The 16,050-nt window shown below is 38.8% G+C and overlaps 1 protein-coding gene across 1 annotated transcript in view; it reads left to right on the plus strand.

Annotated features, from left to right (window-relative positions):
- LOC115219967 (aminopeptidase N-like) overlaps positions 1-16,050 on the plus strand; it is a 208,417-nt gene that overhangs the window by 92,619 nt on the left and 99,748 nt on the right. Inside the window, 4 exon segments of the mRNA XM_029790270.2 lie at positions 2,405-2,559; positions 4,082-4,195; positions 8,834-8,968; positions 10,203-10,268. Coding sequence (XP_029646130.2) covers positions 2,405-2,559; positions 4,082-4,195; positions 8,834-8,968; positions 10,203-10,268 — 470 coding nt within the window.

Below are 16,050 nucleotides of genomic sequence, written 5' to 3' on the forward strand. Positions count from 1 at the left end.
CACTCTGCAAAATTTCGATTGACCTAAGGGTATAGTAGAGCACACTTGCTCAAGGTGCTGCACAGAGGAACAAGCTTTTTAACTACACAGCCATGCCTGCACACGCTTTCCTCGAACAAGAAAAAAGCACTCCATTCCATCCGAAACACTGAAAAAAAGTAACTGTATTGTTTATCACATTGTACCTTTGCAAAACGTTTCGTTTAATTCTCATTTCTGGGTGGAACTTGTCCCGCACTTTTGAGATCCCCCTTAATTCGTGGCCCTGGGCAATTTCAGATTGTTCGATAAATATCACGCTTTTAGAATTCAAGAAGAGTAAGAGAGAAAATGACTGATGCTGGGTAAGCATTTACTCAGACTTAATTGCGTCTGCTCCCGACGGGCCCGGTCGTCGTCTATTCCTGTTGATAATTTATCCTAAATACTTAATTTTAGGGAAGAAAAATTCACATTTTTCATCACTCAGTGTGAAACCGTAATCTCTTATTTTTTTCACAAACACATCTTACACGCTGGACATGCTGATCACGAGATTCACTTTTAATTAATATATAACTCAGGTATGGAATTGCGAATCCACAGTTCGCTAACATTGCATCCATAACCTGTTGAAAAATTGCAGGAGCAACCTTTAGACCAAATGGTAATCTACTATATTTATATAGTCCATTATGCGTATTCACTATTAGGTATTTTGAGCATTCCACGTCCACTCTAATTTGTAGGTACGCATCGGAGAGATCCAGTTTTGAACACATCTTGCTCCCGTTTAACTTCGCAAAAATATCCTCCGGAATATCGTATAGTGACGCGTTTATAGACATTCATTAAAGCCAGTGGGAAAATCGGCAAACACCCTGATTTTGTTATTGGATCTGTCCATTTTGCTTATTCCACTTTTTGGATGAATCCATTTTTCTCTAATCTGTCTAATTCTTCATCGACATGTTTTATCACAGCAAAAGGTACCGTTCTTTTTGGTTTGAACACTGGTATTGCGTTTTTCTTAAGTTGGAAACATGCTCCAGTCTAAGTACACAAACCTAATTTATCCGACAACACTTCAGGAAAAGTATTTTAAAATTTTTTCTTCAATTCATCTGACGCCTTATTCTTACTGGAGGAACAATCATTTATGTTTCTACAGAACAGATTTATGGAGAGGTCTCCGCGAAACAAATTTCACTTGTTTTTTTAGGCAAGATAAAATTGCAGCATTTTTTCGTGTTCTGAAGGATTTAGTTTCCGTAACAGTAGTCTCACTTTTTCATCGTCTGTCCAACGCTTGTATTCTTTCTTGAAGATTTCTTCGTATCTTCTGAAGTACGTCGAAAACGTTATACTGTCTTCTGGGTTACAACTAAATTCAGTTGTAGCATTCGCTACGCCGTCTAGCGAAAACGAACTCGCGGTGTTTCCCGACTTCAACATCAGTTCCAGGCAACTGATTGTGTTGTACTTGTTGCTGTTGTAGTTGTTCGTGCAACTCCTGTTACTGCTGTTGCTGTTGCTTTTGCTTTTGCAACTCTACTATGCCAGTTAATAGGTCTTCCAAAATTAACGAATTTTTTGCATTTGTTAACGATCAACATTAAGTTTCGAATCACTCGTCGCCACTTTTATAATGTGATTTCTGTATACATCACCTTAATGTCGTGCACTAATACAGTATGATATATAGCACCACAGAACGTGGTAGACATCAGCTGTCTCCACTTAATGTATTCCCAAATATTCTGCCTACTACGGTAACCAATCCAAAAACAACTCTCAACGAACTATAACAACTTCTCAACGATTTCCTGCGACTCCACGATCTCACGAACGACACCTTTCGACTTTCTGGTATTTCTTATCTCTCCTTTCAGTCAAACACCCTGCTACTTATCCGAGTTGGGCTAATCCATTTTCACAGGAAGGGAGTCATGATTCTCTAACGACGGGAGAGTCCGTGATGATGATGATAATGATGATTATATATATATATATATATATATATATATATATATATATACACTCTCTATTGTTATCATTATTGTTAAGGCGGCGAGGAAGCAGAATCGTTAGCACATCGGACAAAATGCTTAGCGCGTGGGTGTATGTGCGTGCGTGCGTGCGTGCGTGCGTGCGTGCGTGCCTTTGGGTTTGTGTTTGTCTCCCACTGCCGCTTAACAACCGGTGATGGTTTGTTTACATCCTAATAATTTGCAGTTCGAAAAAAAGACAGTGTATGTACCAGACCTTAACAAATACGTACTGAGGTCAATTCGTTCCACTGATACTTCTAAAGGTGGTGCCCCAGCAATGCCTGTAGTCCAATAAGTGAAGCAAACAAAAGATAAAAAATAAATAAATAAACGTTAACCTTTCACGGGTCACCTGTCTTGCTTTTATTTTTCAGACATGATTGCAATTCCTGATTTTGCTGCCGGTGCCATGGAGAACTGGGGTTTGATAACCTATAGAGAAACGGCTATGCTTTACGATCCGGAGGCATCCTCTATCATGAACAAGCAAAGGGTTGCTGTTGTCGTTTCACATGAACTTGCTCATCAGGTAAACTGTATTTTCATTCCACAGAAAAAAAGCATTTTGCGGAGGAAGTGTAGGTATCCGTTAGTTAGGATCAAGTAATTTTAACATTAGAAACATGGGAGCTTATTTTAAGCTGCTAACACCGAAAAGTGTGGCAAACGAACGTTGAAGAGATTGTGTTTCTATCATTAATTTCATTGCATACGTCTCTTTCTATCTTTTATTCCTTTTCGAGCGATAGCTCGAATTTATGCACTTGGACGCCAGAGACCATTCGTGCAATATAGAGAGAGTCCAAAAAGCTAATTTTGAAATATTAATTGGCGACTAGAAACTATGCAAACGGTGAATTATCGCATTAATAAATCCTCGCTATAAATAAATCAAGAACATTGGTTGATATACTCTTAAACAACATGTTGGTAGGTGGGATATCTTTGATCACAGTTCTATATGATCAAGTTAGAGTTTAAAATAACCATCTAAGGAATAGAAGTATCCATTACACAACCGGTATATTATCTATGTTTAACAATGAACATACATATGCAAGCATATTATGCTTATAAAATTATAGGTAAATACAAGGATAAACATGAGGTTATCAAGAATCAAAATTTAAAGAAAACAGAAAATGGAGAAGTACTGATTAACAACAATTGATTTACATTAATTATTATTCATTGTTTCAATAGAAATAGACTGCATCCATCCCAATATATATATACATTGGATTTTACTCACAAGGTATTGGAATCTTATATGTATACTATTCTGGCTAAATAATGGATCTACAAATGCAATATCCCTGCATATCTCGCATCAATTTTCATTCTTCCACTTCACTCTCAATTTCGTATCTTATCTAAATTAACTATTTCTTAACCATTTTCAAACACCGTCTCCGATGAAGGGATATAATAAATATCCTGGAAACAGCTGTAAGACCTATTTATAAATCTTCTAAAATCTTCACACCCTTGTTTTTTTATCTCATTCTGAAAAAAAATTATATACATATATATATAATTTTAAAAAAGATTGTTAGTATCTATGAAGTTTCACTGGTCCCACTCCTGAACTATACGGTCGTTATATTGACGACTGTATCGGTGCGACCTCACTCTCCCGCGAACATCTAGACTCGTTCCTCTTTTTAGACAAATCTTTCCATCTACCCTCCACTTCTCCTGCACTATTTCCGACACCTCAGTCGCCTTTCCCGACATTTCGGTCAGCATTCATCACTCCACTCTCACCACCTCCATCTACTGCAAACACACAAACCTCAACTTCTCCTCCTCCCACCCTAAACACACCAAACTCTCCATTCCCTATTTCCAATTCCTCCTTCTACGCAGGCTCTGCAGTGACAACCATGACTTTGAGACTCGGTCTCAACTCATGGTTTACACACTGGCCTTAGTGGGGGGTTTTTTTTGTAAATTCTCACACTATATATATATATATGAGTGCGAGTGTTCTGAGTGTATTTACATATGTATGTATAATTGTTATTATTTGTCTTTCTCTATCTTTAAAGTGGTTTGGTAACCTGGTGACCCCTCGTTGGTGGGATGATCTTTGGCTTAACGAAGGATTTGCCAGTTATGTGGAATATATGGGAGTCAACTTTGTCTATCCCAAATGGAAGATGGTAAGTATGAATCTTCGTCTCCACAACACTATTTTCAATTCCTTTATTCGTATATTGATCTATTCATTGGACTGGCGCCATACTGGGGCACATTCTCCAATATTTTATATCGATCTAGTACATTGTCTGATACTTATTGTATCAATTTCCAAAAGGATAAAAGGCACGATGACCTTGGCGTGAAGAGACGGAGTAAGTACGATAATAAATATGTATTTTTGTTTTATGATTCGTACAGTTATATATATATATGTGTGTGTGTGTGTGTGTGTGTGTGAATGTTTATATGTAAACGTGTTTGTACTTTAATGTGTGTAAGCAGATAGATAGATACATACTTACATACATACAGACATACAGATATACATACAAACATACATATAGATAGAGAGAGAAATCTATGTGCACATACATACATACATATGTATGCAGCTACGCCTAAGTATTTATGTATGTATGTATGTATGTATGTATGTATGTATGTATGTATGTATGTATGTATGTATGTATGTATGTATGTATGCGTGCACGTATGTGAGTTTGTGTCTGTGTCTGCGCACTTGTGTTTCGGTGACGAATTACCAAATAAAATCGATTCGTCGAACAAAACTTACCTTGTGATACTTTCGTTACAGTTCCATTCCTTTACATCAATACTGACTTCCTTTTCAGCCTCTTCAAAATCAATAATATATGTATATACATATATATATATATATATATATATATATATATAATATATATATATATTATATATATATATACGAGGGGCGTTCAATAAGTAATGCCCCTGACCCACTTCCCATAGCAGTAGAGCAACGAAACTTGGCACAGTTATTAGTCTTTTTCTACATAAGAACCACCCAGAGTTACGCATTTCTCCCATCGTTTGATGCGGCTCTGGAGACCGTTTTTGTAGAAGAACCCAGCTTGGTCCTCCAACCTCAACGTGACTTCAGAAATCAAGGCTGCATCATCTGGGAAACGCTTTCCTTTCAAAAACAACTTCATGATTGAGAAGAGGTGAAAATCAGAGGGTGCAAGGTCAGGAAAGTAGGGGGTGGGGAGGAGTTCATAGCCATACGCCTGTGCTTCTGCCCCGCCTCTTGATTTTGATAACTTCTCTTAATTTCCTCAAAAGTGAAGCATAATAGGCTCCTGCAATTGTGGTACCCTTTGCCAGGAAATCTGTCATCACTACTCCGTCCTGGTCCCAGAAGACTGTGAGAATGACCTTGCTAGCGGAGGGCTGCACCCTTGCCTTCTTTGGAGGGGGTGAGTCACGGTGCTTCCACTGCATTAACTGGGCTTTGGTCTCTGGATCATCTTGATGGACCCAGGTTTCATCCTGTGTAATCAGTCTTTTGAAAAATTTTGACTCATCTTCTTGGCACATCTCCAAATTCACCCTCGAGCACTCGACGCGTTCTTGCTTCTGGAAAGGCGTGAGCAACCTGGGAATCCATCTGTCAGACACCTTTTGCATATGCAAATGGTCATGAATGATAGTTTCCACAGACCCGGTACTAATCTTGACCTCATGGGCTATTTGGCGAATAATTATGCGTCGATCTTCCAAAATGGCAGCCTCAACTTGACGGACAGATGCCTCATCAATGGCAGAAGGGGGCGACCAGATCTGGGAGCTGTTTCCACAGAGTTCCGACCATGTTTGAATTCACGATGCCAGCGTTTTACAAGGTCATATGATGGGGCATCATCACCATAAGTTACTTTCATTTCATCAAAAGTCTCCCATGGTGTGCGTCCTTTCAAATACAAAAACCGGATCACTGCTCGACACTCAACAGGCTCCATTTCACACTTAACTCGGTTCAAACACCTGTAAATCAGAAACCACAATTAATTCAGAGCTGTAATTTGGCACTTACTCTATAGAGATATAATTGATTGCACATGCAAAACTTCAGCTAGATCAAACAACTGCAAGTGGGTCAGAGGCATTACTTATTGAACGTCCCTCGTATATATATAATATATATATATATATATATATATATATATATATATATATATATATATATATATATATATATATATATATATATATATATAATACAGTGTTTTGTAAGAGAGATGGTCAATTTAATTCATATGCGTGTCGTACATTTGGAGAAAACCAGGAAATACTTGATTACAAAACGAATTCTTTAATCACTCGGTCACGCTTTCTCTGCGTATGACGAAATTCTAAATAAGAAATGTATCGTTGGCCAGCCACCATCTTCGATGACTTAAAAGTCATTGCAATATAATTTCCCAATGTCTGAGTTGGTGCACAACGAATGTGATCAAATCACTTCACTCAGCTGACAAAAATGAATAATCCTGCGGCGGACCGGCCTCACATCTAGGTGAAGAGTACGTCACTTAAACCGGGAAACTGGCTCTGTGAATCTATTCTTTTCTACTCAAGGCACAAGGTTCAAAATTTTGTGGGAGGGGGCTAGTCGATTGGATCAAACCTAGTACGCAACTGGTACTTAATTTATCAACCCCGAAAGGATGAAAGGCAAAGTCGACCTCGACGGAATTTGAACTCAGAACGTAACGGCCGACGAAATACCTATTTCTTTACTACCCACATGGGGCTAAACACAGAGAGGACAAACAAGGACAGACAAACGGATTAAGTCGATTACATCGACCTTAGTGCGTAACTGGTACTTAATTTATCAACCCCGAAAGGATGAAAGGCAAAGTCGACCTCGGCGGAATTTGAACTCAGAACGCAGCGGCTGACGAAATACCGCTAAGCATTTCGCCCGGCGTGCTAACGTTTCTGCCAGATCGCCGCCGAGTCCTGTGAATCTATACGACTTGGTAATGATATCTATACAGGCTTGGGAGCCCGGGGTGGCAAACACATGGGCTACCCCGTGCGGTATATATTTTAGCTACGTCACTCGTGGAAGTGCCACTCTTTCTATATGAAAAATATCTTATTCTTCATGTCCTGATGTAGTTCAGAGTGCATTCCAGCATCCCTGGGAGTGTCTTGACTAGAAAGCTCAGTCTCTAAAAGAAGCAAAGAGCATCTATTGCTCGAGTTAAACGGATTTGTTTTGCCCTCTGATCTAAGGCGACAGAGCTGTTAATCTACCCAGTAGTCACCTAACCTGGAAGAATCACAAGTAGTTCCATCGACTGTAATCCTTTCTTATAAACTATAAATTAGTTATTCGTATGCCTGGTCGAAATAAACCGATAACATTGTGTAACAAATTTTTTTTCTTTCTTTTTTTTGTCTTTGGTCAGTAAGTGCTCTTTTCTATTAGCTTCCATATAGTGAGGGCGCGTGGCTTAGTGGTTAGGGCATTCGGCTCATGATCGTAAGGTTGTGAGTTCGATTCCCGGCGACGCGTTGTGTCCTTGAGCAAGACACTTTATTTCACGTTGCTCCAGTCCACTCAGCTGGCAAAAATGAGTTGTACTTGTATTTCAAAGGGTCAGCCTTGTCACTCTCTGTGTCACGCTGATTATCCCCGAGAACTACGTTAAGGGTACACGTGTCTGGAATGCTCAGCCATTTGCACGTTAATTTCACGAACAAGCTGTTCCGTTGATCGTATCAGCTGGGACCCTCGTCGTCGTAACCGGCGGAGTCTTTAAGATTAGCTTCCATCTAGAAATCAAAGGAAATGACTACTATTCCCTTCAAACTTTGCTTTTATTGACCCGGACATCAATGTTTTAAAACTGATCTATTTTCCATTACGTTTCAGAGATTCAGTGCTAAGTTGCTGAAGCAGGGATATTGTTGTAGCAAATATTCTGCTCGATACCACAGATTTGCTTGTCAGTTATTTAACCATAGCCACTTGAGCATGTCCCTTAGTAGCTGACAATATGCGCAGCTCTGCTCATGAGCAAGAGTAATGGGGGAACATCATAGCTATGTTGAAAAGGATTTGGGCGGGGTGTTGAATAAATGTAAGAAAAAACAATGTTAGAAGGAAATATTAGCCATTTTAAAAACTTTCTAGGGGTAAAAGAATAGGAAATAACAGTTGCTACCCACGGACAAAAGTCATGTTACAAAGTATAATTAAACATACCGTAAATCCTCGAGTATAGTCCGCCCTTGAGTATAATACGCAGGGGGTGTTTAGGGGGCTGTACCTCTGAAAAACCTAAACCTTGAGTATAATACGCACCTCTTCTCTAACTTGAGTCGTGCGTAATTAAACCAGTAGCACCTAGTCGAATAAACACTTCCGTGCATGCGTGATACAATAATGGTAATGTTCTTACCAGTTATATGCGAATGTAAATATGTTTGCAAATTGTTTTTGCTATATGTTATTCTGTGTTCTGAATACTTTTATTTTAATAAATGTTGCTTACTGCAAGTTATGGATGATTCTTTTATGACTTCGTTGCTTTTAGGCTTAGCTTAACGTATTTTCGCGCCCGACATCACAAAATGCGTCTGAATAAACATTGCTGGGCAGCAAATAGAGACTCGGACATTGCTTAGAAAATATTTTTCATTTTTAAACCTCGTATATAGTACGAGGGATTTTGACCTTTAAATTTTGGGGAAAAAATGCGGATTATATTCGAGGATTTACGGTTTTGATAAATCTAACGCCAGTATCTGTTTTCTATTTACAGTTCCAACAATTTATTTTCAATGAACTGCAAGGTGTCATGGAGACAGATGGCTTAGCTTCATCTCATCCAGTCTACGAAACTGTGAATAACCCAGATGAAATACAAGAAATATTCGACAGTATATCTTATGCAAAAGTAATGATTTTTGAAGTTATTGTTGTCACTTGTTTTGTTGTTGTTGTTGTCTTCTTCTTCTTCTTCTTCTTCTTCTTCTTCTTCTTCTTCTTCTTCTTCTTCTTCTTCTTCTTCTTCTTCTTCTTCTTCTTCTTCTTCTTCTTCTTCTTCTTCCAATCAGGACACACGCCATTGACCACAAAGAATAATCCCTAATTCGAGCCTACTCTAAGCTACCAAGAATGCGTGTGGCAACTTGAAGATCCACCGATCACACGCGATAGACTCCTACGTTGTTATCCTCATTCCTTAAACGGTGGCTTTTTTTTAACGGGTGGAGAGCTGAACCTTCCTGGGATACAGAGGATTCGCAATCTAGACTAGGGTCTGAAAGTCTACCACACCATAGTGGATTACACCATGGTTCCTCTGCTTTGTAGCAGAAGTAGGAAGAAAGTGTAAGAGAAAGTTGTGGTAAAAGAGTAAAGCGGGGTTCACACCCCACCCCACCCTGCCGGAGCTTCGTGGAGCTTAGGTGTATTTGCTAAATAAACACTCACAATGCCCGGTCTGGGAATCGAAACCGCGTTCTTACGACCGCGAGTCCGCTGCCCTAACCACTGGGCCATTGAGCCTCCACTGTTGTTGGTGGTAGGGGGACATGGTCGTGGTAGTACTGGTGGCGGTGGTGTTGTCGCTCTTAAAACAAGCTGATATACTGAATGACATACGCAAAAAAAAACTAAATTTTCTAATAGAAATAAACCAGAGGTCACTCAAACTTTTCTTATTTCTCTTCGAAGACGTATTCGCTTCTTCGCATCATCTCTCTCTATATAAACGGCAGTTTGTCTGTGCGTGTTTCTGTGTGTCTGTTTGCTTGTACCCTCACCCTGACCACGGCTTTCAACCGATTCTGATGAAACTTGACACATACATAGCCCAATGTCATAATTCAAAACTAACGCAGCGAAAATTTTGAAAAGTTCCCCCAGTTCTGAAAAAAATCGATAAATTCGACATGGGGTCGAGAATCAGAAACACAAACCGCAGATGGTGTAGGGGACGCAACTCGGCCTTTTTAACTATCAAAAAAAATTTACCATCATTTTTTTGCTATTTTTTGGCTATAACTCTCTAAAAGTGCTTTATAGTTATTTCCCTTACAAACCCGAGCAACGCCGGGCAATACTGCTAGTAACAAACTAAACTGAATTTGTAAATCTATTTTAAAATGATTTTTCATCTTTTATAGGGTGCCTCCGTCATACGTATGATGAAGTTTTTCTTGGGAGAAGAGACTTTCAGAAAAGGGCTCAGGGTAAGTCATATTTAATTATTCCTTGCAATTTCACAATGAAATGCAGTGACGAGGGTTGGATGAAATGATAGAAAAGTGATGTGATGGTTAAGGGATGTTCTGACAGCGGGGCGAGCTTATATGATAGCAAAGTCATGCAGGGGTGGCTGTGTGGTATAGGCGCAGACGTGGTTGTTTCGTAAGAAGTTTGCTTCCGAACCACATGTTTCCGGGTTCAGTCCCACTACGTGACACCTTAGTCAAGTGTCTTCTATTATTTTAGCCTCGGACTGATCAAAGCCTTGTGAGTGGGTTTGGTACGCGGAAATTGAAAGAAGCCCGTCGAATACATATGTGTGTGCATGTGTCCGTATCCGTGTTTGTTTCTCACCACTGTTTGACAACCGTTGTTGGTGTGTTTATGTCCCTGTAACTTAGCAGTTCGGCAAAAGACACCGATAGGATAAGTACCAGCTTAAAGAAAAAAGAAAAATATGTACTGGGTTCGATTCGTTTGACTAAAATTCATCAAGGCCGTGCTCCAGCATGGCGGCAGTCTAATTGCTGAAACAAGTCAGAGATAAAAGATAGTATCTTTTATCGATATGGTGATGGCGGTTGGTTGTCAGGTATGTTGTGATATCGTGGATGTTGTGGCGGCGAATATGTTCTTATGTCAGGCGTAATGTGTTGCCGGAGTGATTACGAGATGGGTATTATGGACGTGACGATGATGCGTTGTATCGTGACGAGGTGTTGAAGCGTCGGGGGCGATGGTAATAGTGGTTGCGGCGGTGGTTGTATTACTGATGTTATTGGTGATGGTGGTGGTGGTGGTGGTGGTGGTGGTGGTGGTGGAGCTGCTGCTTCTGTCGGGCGTAGTGGTCAGGAGGATGTATCGGGTGTAATATAGTGTTGGGTTCAATGTGATATCGAGTGAAAAGATGGTGTCGGGGTGTCGGGTGTAATGTCATATCGGAAGGGGTAGATAGATAGAGATGGTGCCGCATCAATAACAGTAGAGCATAGATTCACAGCCTCAAAGGCTGTTGTGGTTGCGCTGTTGATTAGACGATGCTTCGAGCTACGAATAATTTGCGGTGGCGGTATTGGTGGTGGTGGTCGTCGTCGTCGTCGTCGTACATGCCTGTGGCGGCGCCAGCTTTGGTGGTGGTGATGATGGTCATGATGGTTGTGTCGTGCTAGTGACTTTGGAAGTAATGTGGTGGTGGTGATGATGTTGATGATGACGATGATGACGACGACGACGGAGATGATGATGATAAGGATGACGACGACGATGACGATGATGATGATGATGATGATGATGATGATGATATGAAGGTGGAGAATGTAAAAAATCAGAAGCAAAATTTTTTTGGAGGATTATACGAGAGATGGCTGGAAGTTATGCCAGAGGCTGTTATGTATCACGACTAGCACGAGAATTGCTGTTGTCATTGTTATTATTGTTGTTCTTTTTGCGGTTACTGATAATGAAGTTGTCTTGATATTTTTTTCTTTTCATGATATCTGTCCTTTTGTGTGTGCGTGTACATGCATACAAACGCACACGCTCATACATGTACCTACAGTTAACCATACATACGTATGTATATGTATATATATAAATATTCATATATATACATATATATATATATATATGTGCCAAATGCCATCCACACACATACATACATACACACACACACACACACGCAACACCAAGACAATCACACACACGGTTGACAAACGGGCACACATATACACACACCATCCTACCAAATTTCTAAAAAAAACACACATCTATTTACACCACAATGGACCCAGGGACCATACAAAATCAGCCCCCCCACACACACAAACACATGTATACATATATATACACACACAAAGACACATACACCCACACCATATATACGCACACACACAAACACATACTCGATACCAACACACGCAAAACGCATATACACACACATGCCACACAGATACACCCAACAGACATGGACACACATACGAACAAACACATACACGCTAACGCACACGCAACGCACTAATAAATAATAACCACACACACACACACACACACAAACGGGCACACATATACACACACCATCCTACCAAAAAGATTCTTTAAATAACACACATCTATTTACACCACAATGGACCCTGGAACCAATCAAAAACAGCCCCCCACACACACACAAACACATGTATACATATATATACACACACACAAAGACACACACACTCACACCATTCTGACCTCCATACAGACACACATATACACACGCAGCACCATGCCAAATGCCATCCACACACATACATACATACACACACACACAACACCAAGAAAACCACACACGCGGTTGACAAACGGACACACATATACACACACCATCCTACCAGATCTTACAAACACACAGCCACATCTATTCTCACCACATATGTATATACACACACACACAAAGACACACACACTCACCCCATCCTGACCCCTAAATCATTGATACTTGAAGGAGAGACAAAAAGGATTAATTCTTTTCAGTTCCACATTACTCCTCCTTTCCCCCAACCAAACACACCTACTGTGTCCCTTGAAATAGATAATATTCTTTTACGTTAACATGGTGGACAGGTCAGTTTTAGCTTCACTACTATTATAATGTAAACCTTTTTGAACTCATAATATTCTGTACGTGTATACCAATATTTACTGAACTTTTTGAATAATTCCTTCTGGAAATTATCTTGAGAATGTACAATATATTTGTTGTAATCTTTTGTGCCCAATATTTCAATGAGCTTGTTAAACTTTTTATATTCTCAACATGCTCTTGTCACCAAAGAATGTATATTTATATGGATTGTAGTACTCTGTGTCAACCAATATTCTGTGCATATTTGAATATACAGATACAATACCAATACCAATATCAATTCATTCTGGAAACTATCTTAAGCATGTCCTTGAGAACGATTATTTATGTAGTAATCTTTTGTGCCCAATATTTTAAGGAACTTGTTGAACTTTTTTATGTCCTTAACATGTCCCTGTTACCAAAGACTGAATATGTAATGTAGCAATTTGTAACAACCAATAATCTTTTAAATTGCATTTTCAAACCTTCTTTCGTATATAATTCCACTCGTGCGGTACCCTACAACTCCACTTTGTTAAATATATATATATGTGTGTGTGTGTAATGTTACATAGTTTACATGAATCAGAAAAGAATATTCGCTACAGTCGTAGACTACATATCTACATGCATACACACTAGCATACATACACACACACACACCACACACACACACACACACACACACACACACACATACATACATACATACATACATACATACATACATACATACATACATACATACACTCGTACGTACATTACGTATGTATCCTTCTGATTCTACTTTCTCACTGTTGCTTTATAACTTTGTTTTATAAATATAAACAACACCTGTGGCACTCAATACACATATATATATATATACACACACACACACAAGGAATATTGGTGGGGCATTCTCCTCAAAACTTCTACCAAGTACAAACTTAAGAAACCAGATATAGTTACTTGGAACAGAAAACACCAACATCATATATCGCTGTAGAGGTTAGTTCCCCTGCAAACGTGGTCATCTCAAAAATCAGCGAGAATATTTGCCGACTATTGCTTCGAAAACTTGCAGCTCCACTACACTCGCTTGAAAGGAACGTGTCTAGTGTGTGATTGTCGCATTGACCATGACAGAGAAAGTTGAGCGGAGAATCTGCATCAAATTTTGCCAAAAGCTTGGTGATACCTGCTCGGAGGCCTACGCAAAGTTTCCAAAAAGTTTTCATCATTCTTGACACAATCAAAGAGACCTTGGGCAACAGAAACCCGAGTGTCTTTTTGGTCAGACAAATCGGTTTTGGCACAAACTTGGCAGACACGCGTCTCATGCCCAAATCTTCAGTGATAATGAACTGAACTGAACTGTAACTAATCTGCACATCCTCTGATAACTCACGGATGGTGATTCGACGAATTTCCCTCACATCTGCGATGTTTTTCTCAGTTCTGCTGATTAAGGGTCTCCCAGAACGTTTGTCAATATCTACAGTTTTCGGCCATCTTGGAAGCGTCTAAACCACTCGTACACTCCCCTCCATACACTTTCTGCAACTTTGCATAGGCCTCTGAGCAGGTATCGCCATGACAACTTTCTCTGTCATAGTCAATGCAACGATCACACGCTACACACCTTCCTTCTAAGTACTGCTGTAAACAGCGGAAGTGAGCTGGAACGTTAAAACTTAGTGCGCATACACAGCAGAGTTCAAGGTCAATCTTTGCCAAGCGATTTCACATTGCATGCTTTAGGTTCGTAATTATGCCAACAGTCCAGATACTTATTGATCAGATCACTATTATAGGCTAAGATAATTGTCGTTCTGATGACAGCTATTGGGGCAGAAACACGTGTACACGACTGTCCTAATTCCAAATCTACCCTTTTCTTTAACAACATGTCAACTTTGGAGGATTCTTGATTCTTGATATTATACCCCACCACAAAAACACACACATACACACATACGCGCACGCAGACACACACACACATGTATGTGTATGCATATATGCACATATGTATGTGTATTATATATATGTATATGTATATATGTTAGTGTATGTATATATATGTGTGCGTGTATATTATATATATATATATATATATATATATAGTATGTGTTTATATGTGTATAATATGTGTATATGTGTGTGTATATACATATATATATATATATATACGTAAGTATGTATGTATATGTTGTGCATATATGTATGTATAATTATTTTTAAATTCCTCGTGAAAGATCACCAAATGGTTGGCCCCTGTGAGATATTCTAAGGTATGAAAGCTTGTAGCGTATGGTTCTATATATAGTTAGGTCGATATATATTTAGAAAAGTCCCAAAAAGAACAAAGTGAAGTGAAATATTTGAAGACAAGGGTATTTATTAAAATTTCGAAGTGAGACCGATTTACTAAATATATAGTGGAAGGCATGCGAATATTAAATTATAGTGGCGGAGCGCGTAGAAAAATAAAGAGTAAAGAGATATAGATATACGTGTGATGATTATATAGAACTCTAGTTAAAATAGAAAGAGTGGGGTATAAATATCAAAGACACAATGAGAAAATTGTTAGCATAGTAGAATTTCGGAGGAACAGAGGAAGCTATAAAACAAACGGTGGGAATAAATGGAAAATACGAGAGTCAATAGAAGAAGGATATATTCAGATGAAAAGAGTGCAAGCACATAACAAATTTGTTATCCTCACACAAAAGCTTCCAAAAGTTACACAGTGAAACAACATATTAATAGAGGAATGTAGCTGATAAAAATAAACATAAATATTCTTATAATGGTAATAGAACTATAATTCACAGAATATTGGCGTAAAAAAAAAAATATTAAATAAGCAAGCGAGAATAAATGAAGCAGGATGTATACGTTCGCATACAAAAATATAAATATGGTAACACAAACACACATATACTATAACATGAATTCACACACACACACACAACACACACACACACACTTACATATATACATACATACACTACATACATACACACATACATATATAAATATATCTATATGTATATATATATATTTACTCAATATAGGGAGGCAAAAAAAATTTTGATAGAATTCTTTGCCCCCAGCGGCCTAGTGGGAAAAAAAAAATTTAAATAGTCATAAACCATTTTAAGTTCATATCACAATCA

The sequence above is a fragment of the Octopus sinensis genome, linkage group LG15 (assembly GCF_006345805.1).
Source record: "Octopus sinensis linkage group LG15, ASM634580v1, whole genome shotgun sequence".
NCBI lineage: Eukaryota > Metazoa > Mollusca > Cephalopoda > Octopoda > Octopodidae > Octopus > Octopus sinensis.